Source organism: Panulirus ornatus, chromosome 57 (genome assembly GCF_036320965.1).
Source record: "Panulirus ornatus isolate Po-2019 chromosome 57, ASM3632096v1, whole genome shotgun sequence".
NCBI classification, from domain to species: domain Eukaryota; kingdom Metazoa; phylum Arthropoda; class Malacostraca; order Decapoda; family Palinuridae; genus Panulirus; species Panulirus ornatus.
Window position 1 is genome coordinate 28,757,431 of NC_092280.1, and position 25,000 is coordinate 28,782,430.

A 25,000-nucleotide genomic window follows, 5' to 3' on the forward strand; every position below is an offset into this window, starting at 1 on the left:
CGTGAATAAGATCTCTCGAAGTGGAAGCGGTGATGAGGAAAACGGGGAACGGATGGATGCTTTGATTTCAAACCTTTCTGCTTATCAGGTGTACATACAAGCATGGGGCTAGAATATATATATATATATATATATATATATATATATATATATATATATATATATATATATATATATAGATAGATAGATAGATAGATAGATAGATAGATATAGATATAGATATATATATATATATATATATATATATATATATATATATATATATATGTCATTGAATATGAAGCTGTGTGTTTCACTAATGGTTTCTTCTCGAGTTTTTTTTATATTATATAAATGATCATACATTTGTACCAGAAAAGCCTTGGATTATACAATGGAACAATGATGCTATCTTTACCACGGTCAATCATCATCATCATCATCATCATATTATTATTATCATTATTATTATTTTATTATTATTAATTTTATTATTATTTTTATTATTGTTATTAATGTTATTGTTATTAAGGAGAGAACTGTCTGATTTATGTGTCTGTTTACTTACCCATTTACTAGATTAACTTCCCTGTGTCCAGTAAATTAATATTGAGGAGGCTTGCTTCGTAAATATTATGATTGCTTATACATTCTTAATGTGCGTGTGTGATTTCTGGTTAGATGATCCTATATATTCTATAGATAACCATGAATTCCAGCAACATATATATACCTTCGGCTCGATAAGTGGTGGTATATATATATATATATATATATATATATATATATATATATATATATATATATATATATATATATATATATATATATATGTATGTATATATATTCCTCAATTCTGTCGAATGTGTTTCTGGTTTGACGGAGAATATCATCTCTGTAGAAACCTTGTCTTTTCTTATGTACCCCTGTTTCCTTTCCTTCCCTCCTGCCTTTCCGACCTCTCCTCACTTCCCATTTCCTTCTTATTTCCTGGGCATTTTCCCCCTCTCTCCCTTAGTGTATTTGGGTGTGTGATCTGACTGTATATGTGTGTGTCTCTTCGTTGTATATCAACTGACTTATATTTCTTGTATCTCCCCTGATGATGTGATTATTACGCGAAAGTGCACTTGGGAACTTACCGTGTTGCCTTTCCCCGTGGACTCATAGGAATATATATATATATATATATACATATATATATATATATATATATATATATATATATATGTATATATATATATATATATATATATATATATATATATATATATATATATATATTTATTTACACATCTGCGAGTAGTACGTACCTTCATGTTGAGAAGAGATGCTTAAACTGAGATACACAGAATGTATTGTTAAAGACCATGAGGTTTAGGTACATGCAGCAGCCAGAGAAAGATTTCTGTACACATGCATGGACGTACAGATGTATGAATTACTGCGTATGTGTAGGATGTTAAGCGGGTTCGGTGATTCAGCTTTTGAAAGTAAAATGATGTTCTGTGATGTCAATACGTTATTTTTGATGTAACGGATGTAATGGAACGCCTCTTGCAACTATCCCTTAGAAAGTATAGACATACATTTATACCTTAAACTTATGGCCTAAGTATTGTGTGCATGGTTCACTAAAAGTGTCCCATTTTGTATGTATGATTTCTAACTCTCATAATTCAGTTATTTTCGTACTGGTCCACTTGAGTTAAGGGTTGTATCATGGAAGTCAGTCGGGAGATTATTGATTCAACCCAGCACTTTCCATGCTTTTCAAGATGGTAACGAGCATGATGTCTACGTCGAAACTGCTCGACTTCTTGAAAGTGAAATTCATGACTTCGTTTCTTGCAGTTTGTGGGAATCTCAATACTTGTCCAATTATAGGCAAGATGATCGTTACGTATAGATAATATCTGACTAGAGAATCTTGTCAAACTTCCATATATATATATATATATATATATATATATATATATATATATATATATATATATATATATATATATATATATATATATATATATATGTGTGTGTGTGTGTGTGTGTGTGTGTGTGTGTGTGTGTGTGTGTGTGTGACTGCGAAACGGAGACTCCTAGAAAACTACAATTATATATATCTACGGAACGGAAACACCAGTCGTAAAAAGTTTATAAGAAAAATGACAGAAGTTAGACCGTTCAGTGATCTGGTCTCCGAGTGCCTTCGTCTTCAAATGTTTTGGAAATTCACTAAAACATTTACGAAGGGCTTTTGGTCCAGCGGGCGTGTCTTTCCACCTGTTGTTAATCCTCACACGCAGCTTTTGCCAAAGCTGCCCTAGCGTGAAGGTTCGTGGAAATATATCAAAAGGTTCACAAGGTAAAGAGGAAAGGTACACAACCACAGATGTACACTAACATAAGCACAAACACGTATGATGTTTATATGATATAGATTTATAGATATGTAGTCTTGATCGAATGAGAATAAAACTGATCGATATGCAGATAGTACATTGTTGTACGTGATAATAACCTATGTATTTACATACGTTAATTACTTGAATTAAACAACCATTTTCTATGCAGAATTTCTACTGAATATATTTCTGGTATGGTATGATAGGAGGCAACACGATATATATATATATATATATATATCTGTTAAAGAATTCTTTCGAGTATGTCTTGTCTGTTTTCCCGTCCACTTAAGTACCTCAGTGCTGTGACAAGTAGAGAAAACATTTGAATTCTTTTTACCTGCTAATATGCACACCATTAAAAAAAATGAGTTATGTTGCTTGGAACATTAATGCTAACTAACCCAGTCAGGTCTTTGCCGTGTGTGTCCAGATCTGGGACATTAAAGACGCTATAAATCTTGCATTCTTAGACATCTTCTTGCTTATTCATGGTCCCTCAAGGATGGTGCTACGTTGTACGTCATGTAGATTTTGTTTACGACTGACGCTATGTATATATCCGTAAAGGAAAAATGTGCGTCATGAATATGTTGCTTGATTTTTTTTTTCCTTGTGCGTGTGTGTGTTGCTTTGCCCCATGGATTTCTGGTCGGTGAGGTATGGTGATAAGAGACTCGATTGTGATAATGGTTGCTGAAGTCCCATGTTCTCAGGGCACAGAATGTATTGTGGTGCGTGATGGAATGGTAAGAGGAATCAGTGAAACGAACATGATAAATATGTGCTAGAAAATTAGATATTTACCTAGTTTATTGGATATATATATATATATATATATATATATATATATATATATATATATATATATATGTATATATATATATGTGTGTGTGTGTGTGTGTGTGTGTGTGTGTGTGTGTGTGTGTCCCATAGTCTTCCAATTTTTGCTTATAAAAGTAAAAAAATATGTGTATCAACACTTGCTTCTTTTTTTATATATATAAAAGGAAGACTTATTTTTCAGTATATTTATCTTATTACGAGCTGAGTTGACAGAATATGTAAGGTGGGACTATATCAAATATCGGAAATTCATCTCGACATTGCACCTGTTTTAATTTTCATTATATCGTGTGTGGAAGTAAGATGAATAAGATCATCCTAAATCAGTTATATATTAAGTAATAAAAACCATATTTGCTAATAATGAAAAAAGAGATATTACAAATGGTGGGAACATTTTGTTTAGCCCAACAGCACCTATGGTGCACGTTCCGTGCTTCAATGATAAGTTAAACCTAGTTGACGTACGACTTGGATTGTGTATATATGAATGGACCATTAAGAGGCAAAATGAAAATAATACCAAGTTAATAATATAAATGGATGAAACAGCTTTGCTTCCCTGACGTTATTAAAGTTAATGTGTGCTTTATTGAGCAATTTTAGTGTTTTATTTTAGAGAAGTGCAGTGCTTAGCGGCACTTACAGAGTGATCACACAAATTTTGACATTCAGTTCCACGACTTAGTCATAAATTAGAATTAGAAAGCGAATGATTATAAGGATATATTTACTCCATAGTCATTTATGAACTACCTGTAATCAACTAGAATAAAGTTACTAAAGTGTGTATAGAATTGCTCATTTGCTTGCAAAGGCTGAAAGATATTCAGAATATGGCTTAGAAAAAAAAAACTTTTCTGATATATAGGTAAATTAATTTATTCTGAATCTTCATAGCTCTGAAGAATCACAGTTCCAAAGCATCATAATTCCGAACAATGAAAACGAAAGTTTGTTAATTCAATATTTGGGAAACGTATTTAACTGTAAATTGAAATGTATCTTATGATGTTGCGAATTAATGTTACTCCGGAATTGTTACTCTTCGAATATCATAGTTATCCCTTTCGTTGTCTAAAAAAGCGTTGGTTTAAAGTACGTTAGACTGTGAGTTCTGTTTAGTACAGATGTGAGTGCAAGTCTATAGACATTTTGTTTTGTGAATTGTGCATTGAAAACCCTTTATTTTTTTTCGTTTCGTATGGGTAGTTGAATGTGTTGTAGGAATTAACGTAGACTTATACGGTTGTGAAAAGTGGGTTGGTGAATCCCTCGACATTCTCAATTTACTTTGCCATGAGAGTAACACACCTGGGTTGAGCCCTAGAAACTGTGACCCCTCCTCCTTCCCTTCTCTTTTCAAAGCTTTCCCTCCCTCACCGCATTCTCAAGAGCCCTCCAACGAAACCCACCTAGATTCTGGAGTTCCCAAAACCTTACCCTCCAATCAAGGAATGAGATATTTTCGTGGTTTGAATCTCCAGCCGCTTGGATGGTCATAGATAAAAATTACAGATATGCCATTTGATAGATTCTGAAAGTATACGAATTTTTGTTATATGATTTTAGTGAAATTCTGTCAAAGGACTGTAATGATGACTCCGAAAGCAAGATTACTTAAATCAGGCATCGTATTCAATTGTAATTGATTCCATATTTTGATGTAAAAGTGCATGATCAGCGATCGTGTAATTTTGAATTAATGTTTCATAGCATTGTAATCATAAACATTCACGTAACAGATGGCATTATGAGTATCGTACGATTGCTTTAAGATTACTATTGAAATTATTTCTGATTTAGATGATGGTAAATGAAGTTAATTGATGTTCCCGCTCCTTTTGAATATTCTCCAATGCCCAGTAAGCATATGAAAACTGAAATATCTGCACTACAAAACAGTTGTCAGCCGGGCCATTTTTTTTCTCCCACTTAAAAGAAGATTAATGAACTGAAAGTCTCTCTTCACTCTTTCGTGTCGTCCCTGCATATAGTAAATGATCAAGGCAATGAAAGCATCTCTAGATCTTATACAGGAAAATTTATCACCTCGGAGAAGTCACGGAAATTGGACGTAGGGAGAAGGGGACTTCCAAAGTTGTGTAACAGCAGAAAAACGTTTTAACCTATGGAAACGAGGCTATGTTCGTGCTGAACAGGGGATTTGTATCAGCGTTCAGTTGTTTTTTTCTCGTGATGGCTGAATAAAACCATAAACCTATGTGTGTGACCTGTAAGTCGTCAAATCATCTAATATATATTTTAGTGAAGCCACAGTGTAGACCACATACATCATGAAATCATATATGGTTTCAGAATTATCAGAACTATAGAAGATGTTTAAGATCTTACGGTTGGTAGATGTAGCTTGACGCTCATGGCCTTGATAATCCTAGCAGTTGTGCAGTTGTTAACTGTAAACCCCCAAATAACCAACGATCCAACTACGGTGTAATGGACGCTGGCCTTAATGATCCGGGCACTTAATAGGCCTGTGGCCCAACCAACCAACCATATTATAGTCATGGACCATTTACATGGCGAGAGCTTTTATGGTCTTATTTTTAACAGCTGAAGGTGTTAAAAGTTTTTTTTCTCTTCAGTTCGTGTTTTTACCCTGACTTTGACGTCCTTAATTGCACCGACAACCGTTCGACCTAGAGCCCAGATAACCAACCTATTTAACAGCGGTAGGATTGGATATTCCGTCCTCAGAAGGAGCATTGGTGCTACTTTTGCCTGTCTTTTTTTTTTTCTTCCTCTTCCCTCCCCCTTCGCATCTGGGGAGTGGCCAAGGGAAACCTCTTCCGGCCTCTAGGATGAGGTTACTCCGGAGAAAATGGAAGAGTAGACTGTTACTACGGCGTGGCACGACAGCTGTGTCTCCTCCAGCTGGAAACTTCTTGCCACTAGAGTAGGTCATGACCCCCATCGTGTGACGTTAAGAGGCTCTACACTGAAGTTTTATTTAATGGTCAACGCCTACCATTTATTATTCCACAATACCGTTATCATTTATCAGCACAGTGAATCTGTGGTCAAGACTTATATTTGCCAATTGGTCTTGATTTTTGTAGTCTTGGAAGAATGTTTGTCTTTAGGCATATTCTTTTCATATGCTCCTGGAATAGTTGATAAGATACCACAACACTGGACTTAAACCTCAGCTATCTTCCTCTAGTTTAGTGATTACCGTTCCTATATACGAATCACGAGGCTTATATTTGACTCCTACGCAGGGCAACTGGTTCATAGTTTCGTTATCCCTTGTACTCATACATTATATATATATATATATATATATATATATATATATATATATATATATATATATATATATATATATATATATATATATATATATATATATATATATATATATATCCCTGGGGATAGGGGAGAAAGAATACTTCCCACGTATTCCCTGCGTGTCGTAGAAGGCGACTAAAAGGGGAGGGAGCGGGGGGCTGGAAATCATCCCCTCTCACTTTTTTTTTTAATTTTCCAAAAGAGGGAACAGAGAGGGGGCCCAGGTGAGGATATTCCCTCAAGGGCCCAGTCCTCTGTTCTCAACGCTACCTCGCTAATGCGGGAAATGGCGAATAGTATGAAAGAAAAAGAAAGAAATATATATATATATATATATATATATATATATATATATATATATATATATATATATATATATATATATATATAAAACACCTTTTATCTCAGTCAACGACAAAGTTAGCCATCAAAACAGAGTAATAGCCCAGACTTCTTGCTAAATTTTTTTTGATTGCTAATCCAGTGTTACGTAGAGGTACAGTAACATTGTTATCAAGTCTTGAATAATTTACCGCGCCCTGCGTATTCCGATACAAGTGTCCCCTGTTTTTCGTGTGCGGTTTTAGGATTCTGGATTGGACACGTGTAATGTATATAATCACACAAATAGATATAACTGACAGGTCGAGCCGTAAAAAAAAATGTTTAAACCTGAAGTGGAAATGACACCTCTACAGCATACATGTTGATACGTATTTGAAAGGCTGCCGACCACATCGGTGCAAATGCAAACGTTAAACATGTCAGTAACTTTTGTTATACGAATCTTATTAAGATTTCACCTTACAGTAAATATACTTAAAATTTAGATTTTTTTTTTACGTGTCTTTTTATTGAGTTAACATTTTGGAAACATTTCTTCTAGCATAAAAACATCCCTCGTAGAAAGTAATTTAAGCGAAGCTTTGCGCGGTCGTCCCCTGCTGTGGTAGATATGTGCTTCACGGGGAGTCTTTTGAACCACTCCATCTTCAGGGTGTTAGAATTTTTCTGCTGTCACTCACATGAGCATCACCGGCTCTCCGCTGCAGACGTTCATGTTATATTCCTTCAGCTGGAATGACATAGGAGTATGAGGTATCCCCGCACGACGGGGCTGGGGGTCTGAACTATTTTGTTAAGGATATGTCCGACTTGATGTATTAATTTCATTGTTGAAGTATCGTTGAGTTGGCTGTGGCAAGGATGTAATATCCTTCGCTCTACTTTCTTTAGTTACATCATTATAGAAAGAATGAATAATGAAGTGCATTTAGCTTTTCGTGTTCAGGTAATTCTCTTTTATTTCACTCGAATTTACGCTAGGTATGGACATTTTCCTGGGTTCCATCGTTTTCTGAATATATATTTCCCGTCTTCTGTTCCTTACCCTATCGGCATAGTTCACCCAGCACTATGATATTTTGCATCGACCTTTCTGTCTTCTTACCCACGGCGTCTGCGAGATGTGCTCGTGTAGACGACAGAGGCACGATTACCTCCAAGACTCCCACCACTCTGTTTACACACCTGATAATAACCATTTGGGAGGCTGGCTGGCAAGTCACCGTTCTGAAAATCTCATTTTCGAGCAATTTTCTGCATTCAGCACGGTGGAAGGGTATTGCACTTGTAATTCTCTTCGTATTTGATCCGTATATTATACATTTTATATTGTATTCTTTCTTGATAAGTCTTTTTTTTCCTTTATTCATATTTCATTTTCATTCCATGTAACAGATTTCCGAAATGAGTCTTTACACCTTTAATTATTCTTGTGAATTTGATATATATATATATATATATATATATATATATATATATATATATATATATATATATATATATATATTTTTTTTTTTTTTTTTTTTTTTTTTTATACTTTGTCGCTGTCTCCCGCGTTTGCGAGGTAGCGCAAGGAAACAGACGAAAGAAATGGCCCAACCCTCCCCATACACATGTACATACACGCGTCCACATACGCAAATATACATACCTACACAGCTTTCCATGGTTTACCCCGGACGCTTCACATGCCTTGATTCAATCCACTGACAGCACGTCAACCCCTGTATACCACATCGCTCCAATTCACTCTATTCCTTGCCCTCCTTTCACCCTCCTGCATGTTCAGGCCCCGATCACACAAAATCCTTTTCACTCCATCTTTCCACCTCCAATTTGGTCTCCCTCTTCTCCTCGTTCCCTCCACCTCCGACACATATATCCTCTTGGTCAATCTTTCCTCACTCATTCTCTCCATGTGCCCAAACCATTTCAAAACACCCTCTTCTGCTCTCTCAACCACGCTCTTTTTATTTCCACACATCTCTCTTACCCTTACGTTACTTACTCGATCAAACCACCTCACACCACACATTGTCCTCAAACATCTCATTTCCAGCACATCCATCCTCCTGCGCACAACTCTATCCATAGCCCACGCCTTGCAACCATACAACATTGTTGGAACTACTATTCCTTCAAACATACCCATTTTTGCTTTCCGGGATAATGTTCTCGACTTCCACACATTTTTCAAGGCTCCCAAAATTTTCGCCCCCTCCCCCACCCTATGATCCACTTCCGCTTCCATGGTTCCATCCGCTGACAGATCCACTCCCAGATATCTAAAACACTTCACTTCCTCCAGTTTTTCTCCATTCAAACTCACCTCCCAATTGACTTGACCCTCAACCCTACTGTACCTAATAACCTTGCTCTTATTCACATTTACTCTTAACTTTCTTCTTCCACACACTTTACCAAACTCCGTCACCAGCTTCTGCAGTTTCTCACATGAATCCGCCACCAGCGCTGTATCATCAGCGAACAACAACTGACTCACTTCCCAAGCTCTCTCATCCCCAACAGACTTCATACTTGCCCCTCTTTCCAAGACTCTTGCATTTACCTCCCTAACAACCCCATCCATAAACAAATTAAACAACCATGGAGACATCACACACCCCTGCCGCAAACCTACATTCACTGAGAACCAATCACTTTCCTCTCTTCCTACACGTACACATGCCTTACATCCTCGATATAAACTTTTCACTGCTTCTAACAACTTGCCTCCCACACCATATATTCTTAATACCTTCCACAGAGCATATATATATATATATATATATATATATATATATATATATATATATATATATATATATATATATATATATATATATATATATATATATATATAACGAATAGTGAGTACTTTGCCTTAATGACTTTTCAAAGTTAATGGCCATTAAGTCCAATAACAACAGATAGTTTAGATTCATCGTTATATATTAAACGTGTGACGAATGGCATAGAGTCTGACTTATTGACCGTTAGCTATTGATTGCCACAGAACACACCATACATGTAGTTTATATAGGTTAGAAAAGAAATTATATATATATAGTACAAAGATCTACTGCATCAGAATTACATGTAAAGTCTTGTCGTACAGTGATCTTCTCTCACTCAATAAACCTCACATCTGTTGACATTTCATAATATGTATGATACTGTAACACAGATGTTTCAATAATTTCATAAGTCTCTAGAAGCAAGCATACCATCAACAACTGTGTTGAGTTGAGAAGTCTCTGTTACGTTACAGCGATGAAGACGTGAAGGTATATATACATATATATATATATATATATATATATATATATATATATATATATATATATATATATATATATATATATAAACCTGTCAACAAATAGTACAGCGTTATCCCCTGAAATAATCGCTCATATCAAAATGAATCTTAAAGGGACTCATGTCAAAGTAATACAGGCGTCGTAGCGACTCAGGTACGGAAAATTCAGTTTCCACTATTCAGGTAAAATTTGGCTGGAAGAATAAAAGAAATAAAATATTAGGTTAGTGCGTATTTTAGAAATGTCTTTTTCTGAAATAGATGTAATTGGAATTCCTTGCGAGAAAAGAAAAAGACGTGGACAGAATAAGAGAACAAAAAGGAATTAATATGCTCACACTGTGTTCAGTTTTTTTGAGGTGGTTCTCTGTTTGGGCAATGGAGCTATTGGCCTGCCAGTGTCATCAAGGGAGAGAGAGAGAGAGAGAGAGAGAGAGAGAGAGAGAGAGAGAGAGAGAGAGAGAGAGAGAGAGAATCTAACGAACGGAAAAGTACATAGAGCGGCATGAGAGCTAGGGAGATACCCAACATTGCTCTTTATTGGACGGACACCACACCCTGCTCGACCACACACACACACACACACACACACACCAAAATAACCTACTGAACGGGTTATTTCTAGTTTGTTAACTTTTTACAGCGCCTTCGGGAGGCGAGAGCAACAAGGTGATAAATTCTAACCGCCAGTTATCTCGTTGGGATTGTTTTCCCTGCCGTGATAACTCTGGCAGGCATCTGTCCATCCCAGGAATTACGACCATCATGAAATCGAATGATCCTGAGCTGCGAATGGCTTTGTTATATTTATTTTAGTGGACTGTTTGATTGTTATGGCCTATAGGCGTGAGAGCAAATACTGGAGGGAAGTTATTTTTCACTTGGCTATTTGTATTGAACTGTAGCTGTTGGATGCAGTGCAAATGCAGTGGTGTGTGTGTGTGTATATATATATATATATATATATATATATATATATATATATATATATATATATATATATATATAATTATACTTTGACGCTGTCTCCCGCGTTAGCGAGGTAGCGCAAGGAAACAGACGAAAGAATGGCCCAGCCCACCCACATACACATGTATATACATACACGCACATATACATTCCTATTCATTTCAACGTATACATACATATACATACACAGACATATACATATATACACATGTACATATTCATACTTGCTGCCTTCATCCATTCCCGTCACCACCCTGCCATACATGAAATGACTCCGGGGTTACGGAACATGGCTGTCACACAAAAGACATGGTACATTGAATTCATGTGTCAATTTACGCAAACCAAACTATCTTGAGAGCATTTAAGGTGTAACCGTGAAGAAATAATATCTACATTTACTTTTCACTTCCGGAAGCCATGGAAATAAAGTAAAAACAAGGAAATCAATATGGAATCCTAGTTAAACCTTTGGATTTGTCAACCATTTTGTGAAGTAAAACACAGAACAATCAATCAACAGAATACGCTAAGCGTATATTTCAGTATTGTATAAACGTCAGCGTATACGAGTTAGTACTAAACGCATTGTTGATCTCTATTGGTTCATTCTAAGTGACCGACCCATTCCGGTGAACGAATCACGTCTACTTTGAAAGGGACAACTTTCAGAATCCAGTATATACTTTTACCGGACGTGAACAGGAAGATGATCGGTCTCTTGATAAAAGTCATTTTTGTCGAGCTTTGACGTATTTTTCCCCGAGCAATAACAGACGCCTTTGGCCTTTTTTTATGGTCTTTATTTCTCTCAAAGCTGAACCAACAGGGTGATTATGAACTTTTTGTGCAACTCATTTTGTTTTTAAAAAAGTTAACTATAGCTGTAGGACACTTTTTTGTTTTCTTTCTTAAAAAAAAAAGCACAAGTTAACAATAGGTGTAGGACTTTTTTTTTTCCTCCTCTCCTTGCGTGTACGAGGAAAATCTTTTACAGCAGCCTAGCTATTTTCCTACTTCGCGAACACGGGACTTCTCAACCTCTAACCCCGCAACAATAGAAAGGGGGAGAGTTATTCAACCCAGAACTCTGTCTGAGTGCTACCAAGTCTTCGATCGATACAGCCATTAAAGCTAAACGGATTAAGATACTGACGTGTGAATGTTTTTATCTTCACCAGTGTGCCAACGATAGGTGTCCACGGTTTCTCGACTAATGATTTTAGTTAGATGGTCGCGGCTCAACGTCCAAATAACAAAAACAACATTATCTATTTGGCAAAAAAAAAAGAAGACAAAAGCAAACTTACATAGTAAACCCATGAAAAACACAACCCCCCCTACATCGAGAGAACGGAATGTCGTTTTACACGTAGAAAGGCTCGTGTCAGGCTTAGATTTGGTTCATCTCACCACACGCAACACTATCATTACCAGGGGAATCATGCAGAGTTGAAGATAACACTGATGTAGCAAAAGTACAAGATGTCCGAAGATAAGGAGGCCTTGTACAGGGCTTAGGACCTGCGCGAAGCTTTAATGAAAACACAACATTATCATAATAATAAAAGAAAATGTGTGTGTGTGTCCGTGTGTGTGTGTGTGTGTGTGTGTGTGTGTGTGTGTGTGTGTGTGTTTGGGGTGGGGATCGCCAATGGACAAAGTTCCGTGCTAAGGCTGAGGCCAAACTAATCTTTAACAGGAAGATAAACTATTGTATATTGTGAGTTTAGGTTTACGCCGTTATGGCCTTCTGGGCTGAAAAGACCGTTTCTTCGGTTAAGCTGGTGCTGCTTGATTTCAGCCACATATAATCAGACGCATTTATTCTAAGTAAAACATTGATCACGGACACTGATGCCCTCATCTGGGCTGGCCTCCAGACTCATACCTGGCGATTCGAACCACTAAATACTAGCTTTCCCAGGGATTTAACTCGGTTTCGTGTTTCTTAACGTTGCTAAAGAGTCATGCTTTATGGTGATTTTCACGGGGATGAGGGATCTAGCATCGTTATCCTGATAATATAAACTAACTTTTCATATATATATATATATATATATATATATATATATATATATATATATATATATATATATATGTGTGTGTGTGTGTGTGTGTGTGTGTGTGTGTGTGAAACACCTAATGAATCAGCTTGAAAAACAAATTATGAGGGGACTGATTTTCACATTCATTTATTGCACTGTCCTCCCTCCAGTTTCATATTCTTAAGTGAAACTCATAAAATGAAGAGGGCTTTGAAGTCTAGGGGAAAATGGGCGGGTCATGACTTTCATAGAAATGAAACGTAAACAAAACCTGTGCTAATTAATTCTAAGTTTACGTTTAGTTTAGTTTGGCCTGAGTTAAACAAGTGTTTCTTACTTTTATATATGTATTAATGGCTACGACGAGAAGTGAGAATGCCCTCAAAAAAGTTCAATATACAAACGTTGACATTTTAGGACATCTACCTTGCATTTGCTCTTTTCCAAAGGGATTTTGTGACACAATTCTCTCGTATGTACGATACCTGATGACAAAATCATGAGTTTGAATTCCTCTAAAAACTTCCCAGTACTGATCTAATGAACCAGTGGTAGGCAGTAAGACAATTATTAGTCAACAGAGCACCTGGCACAAAGCTCCATTTTCTTATAAAAAAAAAAGAAAAAGAAATGGAGCTGGAAGCAGATCACTACATACGCGAAAAAAAAATGTAACTGTGTAATTCTTGTCATGAATGCCGGCGAAACAAAAACTTCGGTTTATGTAATTTGAAGAAGACAAGGTTTAGAATTGATTGGATATTCTCGATCGTAGAACCTTTGTAAAAGTTTTGCGTGGTTTGTTAACCTCGTTCTAAGAAACTATTAACTATTTCGTCCGGTTTGACTTGAAGTAATAGACTTAAACTCGTAGGTAAACGTTTTACTTCGAATGAGGCGAAGTGCTCCTTCTTCAACGGGAGTGGTAGCTTATAAAATGATTTACCAATGAGAGTAGTTCAAAGCGTCAAGACAGGTACGAGCGGATTTGAAAAATACTTCCCTCCAAATTCCAGTTGCTGTGTTGAGTTTTGCCACTCGAGAACAGCTCAGTGTGTTACGTCCTTCGAACAGCTAAGTTGTGGAATTCTCTTCCGTCTTTCGTCTTTCCTTCTTCATTGAATAGTCGAGTCTTAGAATACCAGCGGATCTCAGAGTGAATTTTACCTTCTTTTTCCCCACATTTTATTTCTTTCACCAATATGGCCTTCCATTGGGCCCTGGTCCTGCTTGTGCTGTCTCAGTCACACACACACACACATACACACAGACACACGTGTACAAAAAGCACGACAAATTAGTTACATGTAAAATTTACAAGTATATTTCTTTAAATCATCTGTACGATTTTCTACTTCTACCGCGCTAATCTCTCAGTTTCTGAACACTTTCACAAACACACAGGCAGCCTCGAAACGACCTAATGGCCTTTTGCTGTTTGAATTCCGGCTTATTTTCTGTCCAGAAAACGTGAAAAGAACCAACGTGAGGTTAAAAAACAACTTAAAAATCCAGTTATTAACAAATTAACCTGATAAAGATGGAACTCTATAAAAGATTAGAAACTATTTCAGTCTGTCTTCTTTTTATAGTCAAAAAAAATAGAGGGAAAAAAAAACAAAGACGAGGAAACGTGTCTCGATTGTTCGCCCTGGATGTAGCCTCATTTTCTGTGGATATTTAGTATTCTTATTTTCTTTTTTTTGCCGTCACACAAGCTTTGTCCGTTTCTCAGTAACTGAAGTAACTCTTCAACAGTAAAAGTTGGTTATTTCAGTATCAAGCTGACAAGGAAGGCAAATGAATATATAAATTCCTTTCTTACCTCAGGGAAATGAAACACGGTATGTTCCCAAGTGTACTTTCATGTAATTATCACATCATCAGGGGTATATATATATATATATATATATATATATATATATGTCTAGGGAAGCTCATTCATCGACGAAGGGTTACTTATGCGTTATTTTTTCTCCTGGGTCTACTGATTCATACAGCTCGACGCTAAACCTAGATTGTAACCTAGATTGAGGTGCAGCGGAGACTCGTATTTCTTCCAGTTCCCGGAAAGGTCACATCTACTGTTTATCTTGTTTGTATTAGGAATAAAAGAAGAAAAAAAAAAAACTGTCGTCGATACCCTGTATGATAATGTATCCTCGCTTCCCATTGGCGCATCGTGGGAATCCGTACATCGCAGGAGCGGACGAATCAGACGCCGTTTCACAAACCCCGCGACCGCCGAAACCCCAGAAGAAGAAAACAGCCTTTCTATGACCACCAGGAGCAACCCAAAGTATTATTTCCCTTCCGCCATTTACTTCATAAATCGCGTTGTTAATCGTGCCAAATTCCTGTTGTTACAGAGTCCAGGAGCATTTTGTCCGACAGGTCAACGGCAGCGAGATTATCGTAGCGTGTGGAGGCCGTGTTGGGAGCCCTCCCCCCCCCCCCCCAACCCCTCTGACAACCGCCTAGGGGGGGGTGAGGGAGGGAGGGGGGGAAGGCTAAGTCCCTATATGTCACCCTAATGGCGAGGCGAAACTGACGTTTTTCGTTTTTTTGTTTTTTTTTTACTGTGGAATTTTATTGTCTGGAGATTTTGTGTTGTGAGGGATAAGGAAGTTGGAAGGGAGGTGGCAGGGGTTATGTCGACCTTGTTGTTTGTCTGTCTCTGTTCATAGGTGTTTGTGAAGTGTGTGTGTGTGTGTGTAATATGAGTTTGAAAGCGATTCGGGTTCGGTTCGTCTTCAGTGGAGTCGTGTTTCTCAACACAGAAGGAGGGAACGTACTGTTTTCACTCAGATTCTCCTTTCTGTTCTTTCCAACACCTGGCTGGCCTTTGACCTGACCTATAAGGGTCGAGTGTAAATACTAAGATGTCGAGGGTGACGTAAAAAAAATGAGCTCACGTAGAGTGAGTTCTAATGTCTCGAGGTTGTAGTGAGGATGAGTTTGTTGACATCTCAGTATGTAGTAGAGAGGCGTAATGGTGAGTGACAGTGTGGAGACGGTCTTTTGGCACGCCTGATTGTTACGATAACCATTGTCATCACTGTCATCATGGTCATTGTCACTACACCTCGCGTAATGATCACAATCATTCCGTGAACTTCGTCATTACTATTACCATCGCAACGAGAGTCATTATCATCTTCAACCTCATTACGGTAAACGCGCCATGGTCATCCTCATCATGAACCTGGTGAAGCAACATCATTATCCTCATGTTCATCATCATCATCATCATCATCATTGGCTCCATTATCATAGCAATTCACTCTTAGAGATCCAGCAGTATCCCAGCCATGCTTCCTCTTCCCATCGCCTTTATTATCAAACGCTTTTCTATCTCCCTCGTCATCTGGGCCTCTCCGTCCGTCCCCCTCCTCCTCCTCCTCCTCCTCCTCCTTATCTGCCTCATTATCGATACAATGTTCCTCGCCCCAGCCAGCACAAGCTGCTGCTGCTCTCTCTCTCTCTCTCTCTCTCTCTCTCTCTCTCTCTCTCTCTCTCTCTCTCTCTCTCTCTCTCTCTCTCTCACCCAGCGCCCCCCCCCCTCCCCCTTAGCTACCACACCACATCTGGCTGGTGCAAACCCTTGATAAAACTCAGTGCTTCTGTAATGTCCCAGATATGCCCTCTGCCACCCGCTAAGACCTTTTTTTTTTCTCTAACGTTTAGAGGATTTTCTTAGAAATTTCTAACGTTGGGTTTAAAGTACTTTAAAGATAATATAGAAATTTATTTTTCTTAAGACAGGTGTTTTAAATGTTTTAATAGATAGATGCGTTAGTTAAATATAACATATTTACAACCCACTACATTCGACGTTGCAGACGGGCTGACCTGTGCTATTAATTGGACCTCGAGAACACACACCTGACCTCGGTCAGTAATGGCAGCCCGAGAACACACACACACACACACACACCTGACCTGTACCAGTAATGGTACCCCGAGTACAAACACACCTGACCTGTGCCAGTAATGGTACTCTGAGAATACACACACCTGACCTGTGACAGTAATAGCACCTCGAGAATACACACACCTGACCTGTGCCAGAAATGGCACTCTGAGAATACACACACCTGACCTGTGCCAGTTATAGCACCTCGAGAATACACACACCTGACCTGTGCCAGAAATGGCACTCTGAGAATGCACACACCTGACCTGTGCCAGTACTGGCACCTCGAGAATACACACACCTGACCTCTTCCGGTGATGTCACCTCGAGAACGGGCTGTCGGTGACAAGACCCAGTGCCAGGTTTGGAATGGGTGCTTGACGCGTGTCGCGGATGCGAGGTTAATTAACCCTGTTGGTGGTCAATGAATTCAGTAGTATACATATACATATATCCGTTTTCTCCCTTTGCGCCTATACGCATTGGGTACATTACGCACAGACGAATGAAAATACATGCACAAACACTCTGAGGCCCAGACATATGTGCGTACACTCAACCACAGTGCATGACACAGACTAAGGTCAAATCTTTGTTAGAAACGCTCTGTGAGGAGTTACTGTTTTAGTCTGAAGATGGTGGAGAGTTGGGAGAGAGGTAGCATAAAACTGTGTATACTGGCAGTATACAGATGTTGCTAAAGCTGCTCAGTCGTGGAGAAAGTTCAAGATATGAGTATAGAACTCTCTCTCCCCCTCTACCGTGAAGAGATAAAAATGATGGAATACAAATAGGGTAATCATTTTTGTACGTAAAATGCAGATTTTGTAAACACACACACACACACACACACACACACACACACACACACTTCATAGTTTCGTATGTATAAAGCTACGTAATGATAAGTAAACAGTAATATCAGGAAGGAATGATGATTACAGACACCAAATATTAAAGTCTGGAATCCTAACAGAACCCAGAATTACAGCGCTGGGAACATAAAAGAAATGACGCTGAACAGCAAATAGTTTGTCATTGTGTAAACAAATTTACGTAGTGTAATGTGCCAGGCATAAAACGAGATTGAAATGCATGAAAAATCTCAAATCAAAATTTTGTGCGGCACTCGTGAATAATATATATATATAATATATATATATATATATATATATATATATATATATATATATATATATATATATATATATATATGCGTGTGTGTGTGTGTGTGTGTGTTTGAGAGTGAGAGAGAGAGAGAAAAAAAAAAGTCTTCCGAACTTCTGTTATTTACATTTCGAGACAAGATCTCTGAAGGAATACTGATTTACATTATTGCTTCACCTTGTGCGTGTTCCAAGCTGTGAATTCCACCTCAGGCATCCAAATCATGTGACTCTGACGAGGTTAAGCCACGTAAAATAGTTGTCTTCAGGTATTAGTGAAAATAGCGGTAACTATGGTATATCTGTATATATAATGTACCTGACATGTAATGATAGGGAATTATATATATATATATATATATATATATATATATATATATATATATATATATATATATATATATATATATATATATTCTTTCTTTCATACTATTCGCCATTTCCCGCGTTAGCGAGGTAGCGTTAAGAACAGAGGCTTGGGCTTTTGAGGGAATATCCTCACCTGGCCCCCTTCTCTGTTCCTTCATTTGGAAAATTATATAAAAAAAACAAAACGAGAGGGGATGATTTCCAGCCCCCGCTCCCTCCCCTTTTTAGTCGCCTCCTACGCGTTTTCTTTTTTGATGATATACAATATTGATTTGTCCTGCCCCTACGTGTTTAACTCCATCGAAACAAAAGACAATTGGTCTTGAAGATTCGCTGTGGAGTCACCAAATGAAGTTTATTCGCGACATCTCCGTTGCTCAAAATTTTCAGTTCAGTCCACATTGCGGGGATTTCATAGACACATTGTTGGTACTAATGTCATGATTCGTACTAAATTCCATTTCATTTTTGCTTTTCAACTAAACCAAAGAGGCAAGTTAACGGCGTCATCTATTTAGGGAAAAACAACTCGGTTGGGAAATTTTAAGCCGATGTTTATTCACACTGCGTGCGAGGGACTCAGGGAGCCGTAGCGTTGCTAATTTCGAATTAGGTGAACAAAGGAACACTAATTCCTCTTGTTTGTCGTATTTCTTTTTTTTTTTTTTAGGATATTCATTCGAAATGTACACCCCTTGACTCTTTATTTTGTTACACTCACGCAGCCATATACAGCTGGTCCACAGTCCACCCAGCTGTTCATCCTCCTTTAAGGGCTGGTCGATGAAATGGGTTCCTAGTACAGGCTTGTGTGTGTGTCTGTGTGTGTGTGTGGTGTGTGTGTGTGTGTGTGTGTGTTCGTAGGAGTAAAAGACTTGGTAAATATATACATGTTTGATAAGACGGCGCAGCACAGTGTAAAACTGACCCCGGAACACACATGTGGTAATCACATATAGTAATCACACACACGAGTGTAAAACGTCCTTCCCGAACTGTACAAATGAGTAATTAAAGATAAGCAACACACACACACACACACACACACACACACACACATTTGCACATTAATGCATCAAGTCTTTGTATAAATATTAAATGAGTGTAAGACAAACAAAGAGAGGGAAGAACGCTTTAATTACGGTTTCAGAATTGGTATTTGATCAGATGAATAGTAATAAATTACCCACAAGGATATATTTACACTAAAACAATTCATCAAATATATTGTAATGAATTGCCAATATATATATATATATATATAATAATATATATATATATATATATAATATATATATATATATATATATATACACACGAACAAAGTGCATATGAACGCGCACCTTCATAGAGCATACAAACCTCCAACAGCCAGGATCGAACCCGGGACCCCTGAGGCCTTTACAATAATTGTGGGCTAGAAAGTGTCCGGACATATAGGATTGAGTTGTTTAAGTACAATCTCGTCAAAGGATCTAATCAGAACTCGTTGAATCACCATACAAACGTATTGATCCAATTTGGATGTAAGCTGGTGGTGGTCGACGACCCGCAGTGTTGTAGCTACAAAGATATATACTGGTGCCATCTGCAAACAGCTGAAGATGATGGGGCGTATAATTTACTCCCAGAAAAAGGTGTACATCAAGGGGTATCGAGGTTTCAGACCCATCAGTGACATTTGAGGAAGGTGTTCGAATCTTCTTCTCAGTTGGTGTCTGTAATTTGACGTTCACCGCCTCACTGACCCCCAAGCAGTCGATAGAACCTAAAGGCCAAATAACCAAGCACACACACACACACACACACACACACACACACACACACACACACACACACCGACCATCAGCGAGCAACGCGTTCTCACTTCACAGCAAAGTTGAGCGTTGCGAATATTACGCTCTTTATCACTCGCTTGCTCCCTCAGGAGCTACTGAGACGGTGGGTGCTGTAGTAGAAGTGAGACCACATAACGAACAGAGAGAGAGAGAGAGAGAGAGAGAGAGAGAGAGAGAGAGAGAGAGAGAGAGAGAATAGCCTGAAGAACGGGTTTTTGATTTTACGGTTGATGGATGTAACTTTTGGGCGTTTGGCGGCCTTAAAATGACCCGGGCAGTTGATTGGCACAAAGTCCAACGAACCAACTTTGTTTCGGGCGTCGGTTCTGATAACAGAATTAATTAATTAATCTTAGTTTCCTGGAAATGGAAACGGACACGCTACGTCACACGTTTCGCGATAGCCGTACAGGAATTGCAAAACTCTGTGTATATGAAATATCTATAATTTCATTACCTCCGATGAATTGGGAAAAAAAATATTGTATTATGTGTCGTCTCTCTCCTCTGCCACCAATTCCCCTGACCCTCGTTTTCTATAAATCTTTAATGATTGGACTAGTCATATCTTGTGTTGCCGTACTTTAACAAGTACTCTCACTGGGGGGGTTGGATGTACACAAACATCCTCTCCAAACCCTTGATAACTCTTCAAAACCTCGGTTGATCTTCCAGGTGGAGCGGACAACCTGTAGTAATGGTATGACGTCAGTGTCTTTGTGGCGTACGAGCCTCCCATTGGAATACGGTTTTTGTTGTTCTGACGTCATGGGAACATGTATTTTGTGACGTCAAGTCCATCACTGGAACATGTATTTGTGACGTTCACTCTCTCGCTGGATCTTGTATTTTCGTGACGGACGAGTCTCTTCTCATCGGAACGCATGTGTGTGTGTGTGTGTGTGTGTGTGTGTGTGTGTGTGTGTGTGTGTGTGTGTGTGTGTGTGTATGACGTAAATATTCCTCATTAGAATACATTTTGTGACTGTCGTCCACTTCGGTGAACTGGACAACCTGGGCCAACACGATCACTGCTGGAATGATGGCCACCACAAAACACGAGATCCCCTTCCACCGTTTTACATCAAGATTGTCGCCGTGACTTGAGTTCCGATCGCGTTTCAAATGATGACCCGCGGAATCATAAACAAAAAAAAACATATGAACGTCACGACCCGATCATCAGCGAATTTGTTGGGGTCGCCATCTCTCTCTCTCTCTCTCTCTCTCTCTCTCTCTCTCTCTCTCTCTCTCTCTCTCTCTCTCTCTCTCTCTCTCTCTCTCTCGTTTTTGTATAAATCTATGACAGCTGAAGTGGGGGATGATTGCGTGGGGGGAAGGAAGGGGGGGTAGGAGGAAGATAGAGATTTATGAAGTGGTCTGTTCAGTGCCGATCTGAAAGCAATAGAGAGAGACGGAATGGAATGAGGAGAAATGGTTTTTCATGAGATAGGAATCATGGTGGCCATATTCATCTCACTAAATATTTCTTAGCTTTTTTTTTTATTCTTTTAAAGCCATCAGGAGGGAAGGTTAGGTGGAGAAGCTATATTTCTTTGTGAGAGTTCGTAATAATGAGTTCAATTTGAGCACCGGTGCGGAGGGAAGGTGGAAAAATAGAAAAATAGAGGGTATTGAACAAGTTCTAAGAGGCGTCATGGTGGTAGAAAGGTTTTCAGTGATGGTGTTTGACGAGTCTTATGGTGATTAGCGTATAAGAGGGTCCTAATATGGAAGGTCACCACACTTTGCTACAAAAGATCATTATCCTAAAGTCATCATGATTCCAGGTCATCATTAATTTGAGGGAAAACATCATAGAACTGATAGTAGATAGTTTAGAATTAGACTTAACTAACGTAAATTTTAGGTTTGATGTGGAAATTTGATATTATAGATTTGTGGACATCGTGAATATCATGGCTATGCCCTCCCTAAAGACCTCAAAGTTAAGGAGAGAGTTGTTCAAGATCACATTTCTACTTCATCGTGAAACCTGATGAATTTATGACTGAAACCTAAAAGTTAATCATTATTATCTTACGCCTCATTAAACTCTATGAGGACCTGTTTATGTTCTTGGGTTGAGCCTCTTTTGTAGCGAACAATCTGTGACATAATAGTGTTATTAAACATGATCATAATTACCTTAGCGTAATATCACATTACATAGAATATATATAATTATCTTCTCCAGGGCAGATTTTGTCTGCGACTCTCTATAATCCTTAGGAAACAAACAACTTTGCAAACACAACACTGTAGATGTATAGTTCATTTTGTTTACACCCAAATAAACCAACTTATACAGAAACATGTCGTGCTTATACACATATAAACCTAACCATACAGAAGACATGTCTAATTTTGCGTACACGCACGTGCATATATTATTATACTTTGTCGCTGTCTCCCGCGTTAGCGAGGTAGCGCGAGGAAACAGACGAAAGAATGGCCCAACCCACCCACATACACATGTACATACATACACGTCCACACACGCACATATACACACACCTACACATTTCAACGTATCCATACATATACTTACTCAAACATATACATATATACACATTCCTATGAGTCCACGGGGAAAATGAAACACGATAAGTTCCCAAGTGCACTTTCGTGTAATAATCACATCATCAGGGGAGACAAAAGAGAGAAATATAAGTCAGTTGATATACATCGAAGAGACGAAGCTAGGACGCCATTTGACCACGCGCAAAATTGTGATCCTTTCCAATATATACACATGTACATATTCAGATATATACAAGGAGACACACACACGCACACACACACACAAAAGAAAAAAAATGTCGTAACATATTTCTGCTTCCTCAGGAGAGCCACTGTCGGCTCCTGTCCTGGTGGGTGCGCGGGAGATCTACGAACCCACAGAACTCATCAAGATCGGCTGCCAACCAAGACGACCCCTGCATGACGACCACAAACCCACTTTGCAGTGGTTCCTGGAGGGCAGTCAGGTGCGTACCTATCCATGATCTTGCTATCTATCTATCTATCTATCTGTCTGTCTGTCTAATTATCTATCTATTTACCTATCTATATGTCTATCTGTCAGTCTACCTGTCTATCTATCTGTCTAATTATATATCTATCTATTTACCTATCTATCAGTCTATCTATCTGTCAGTCTATCTATCTATCTAATCTATCTATCTATCTATCTATATATATATATATATATATATATATATATATATATATATATATATATATATATATATATATACATATATATATATATATATATATATATATATATATATATATATATATATATATATATATATATATATATAATGAATATCATATTGTATCATAAATAATGTAATTTTGTAAGTATTTCTCTCCTTTTAACTCTGCATGAGATTTCCCAGCTTGCGCGTTGCACGTGCATTCTTCCTAACCAGTTCAGACCCGCTAGTTTAATATGAAAATGGGGACCTCTGTACATCTTCATTCTCAAAATACCTCCACTTAATTTTAAGGATAAAATGGGGGGAAAGAACATAGCATGTTGAACTGCTAGATGAGGAAATGAGATGGAAGTGCGTGTCGTATGAGGCGAAAATTGCCGTTGAAAATTCGTGTTGTTTAAAGGTGGTGTGTGTGTGTGTGTGTGTGTGTGTGTGTGTGCCATTATTGCTATAGGTCGGGTGTGTGTTCCTTGGTGTCACAAGTCGGTCGTGTGTGAGGGCTACTAGGATCCCTAATGTGTGTGTGTGTGTGTGTGTGTGTCAGGTTAGATGCGAAAATAACGTAGCGAGTGTTCGTCGTCGCCCCAGTGAATCACTATTTTTTTTGCGTAGTTGTGGTCGTTGATGTATTGGGGGGGGGAGGAGGAGGGGCGGTTAGGCTCTTGGGGGGGCGGGGGGGTCCCCACATTGTGAGGCAGGGCAGGTGGCCGGCTGGAATTTAAGGCGCCACATTTAATAAGAGATTTGTTACATGTCATGGGATACGTACGTGCCATGTTGCGTGCAGGGAGCCATGAGGTGAGGAAGGGAGGCAGTAGAGGAATGGGAGAGATGCGGTGGTGGAGGCAGAGCGTGTGTGCGAGAGTGGTTTCAGGGAATGCGGTGGGAGGAGGAATTTTCATGGCCAAAACTGCCCTACACAGTCAAGAGAAATTTTCGACACATACGCTGCCAAAGAAAACGAGTGACGTGTAAACGAAGCACCTTTGACTCCTTGATGATAAACGAAAAAATGATATATAGATAGACGGAATGAAAGCCAGTTGCTTTAATGCGTGGGTGGCTCATATACGCACATATTAATAGTTTCAAGACCTGAGCGAAAGCGTCGTCACACACATAACATGTAACGTACCCGAGAGGTAAAGATATCCTTATCATATATATATATATATATATATATATATATATATATATATATATATATATATATATATATATATATATATATATATATATATATTCCTATGAGTCCGCAGGGAAA

The 25,000-nt window shown here is 38.3% G+C and overlaps 1 protein-coding gene across 3 annotated transcripts in view; it reads left to right on the forward strand.

Moving 5' to 3' along the window:
- The window catches only part of LOC139766367 (uncharacterized), a 184,472-nt gene that overhangs the window by 122,383 nt on the left and 37,089 nt on the right, over positions 1–25,000 (forward strand). For all 3 annotated transcript variants that reach the window (XM_071694902.1, XM_071694901.1, XM_071694903.1), the window contains exon 5: positions 23,357–23,499. In XM_071694902.1, coding sequence (XP_071551003.1) covers positions 23,357–23,499 — 143 coding nt within the window. The remainder of the gene's footprint in view (positions 1–23,356; positions 23,500–25,000) is intronic.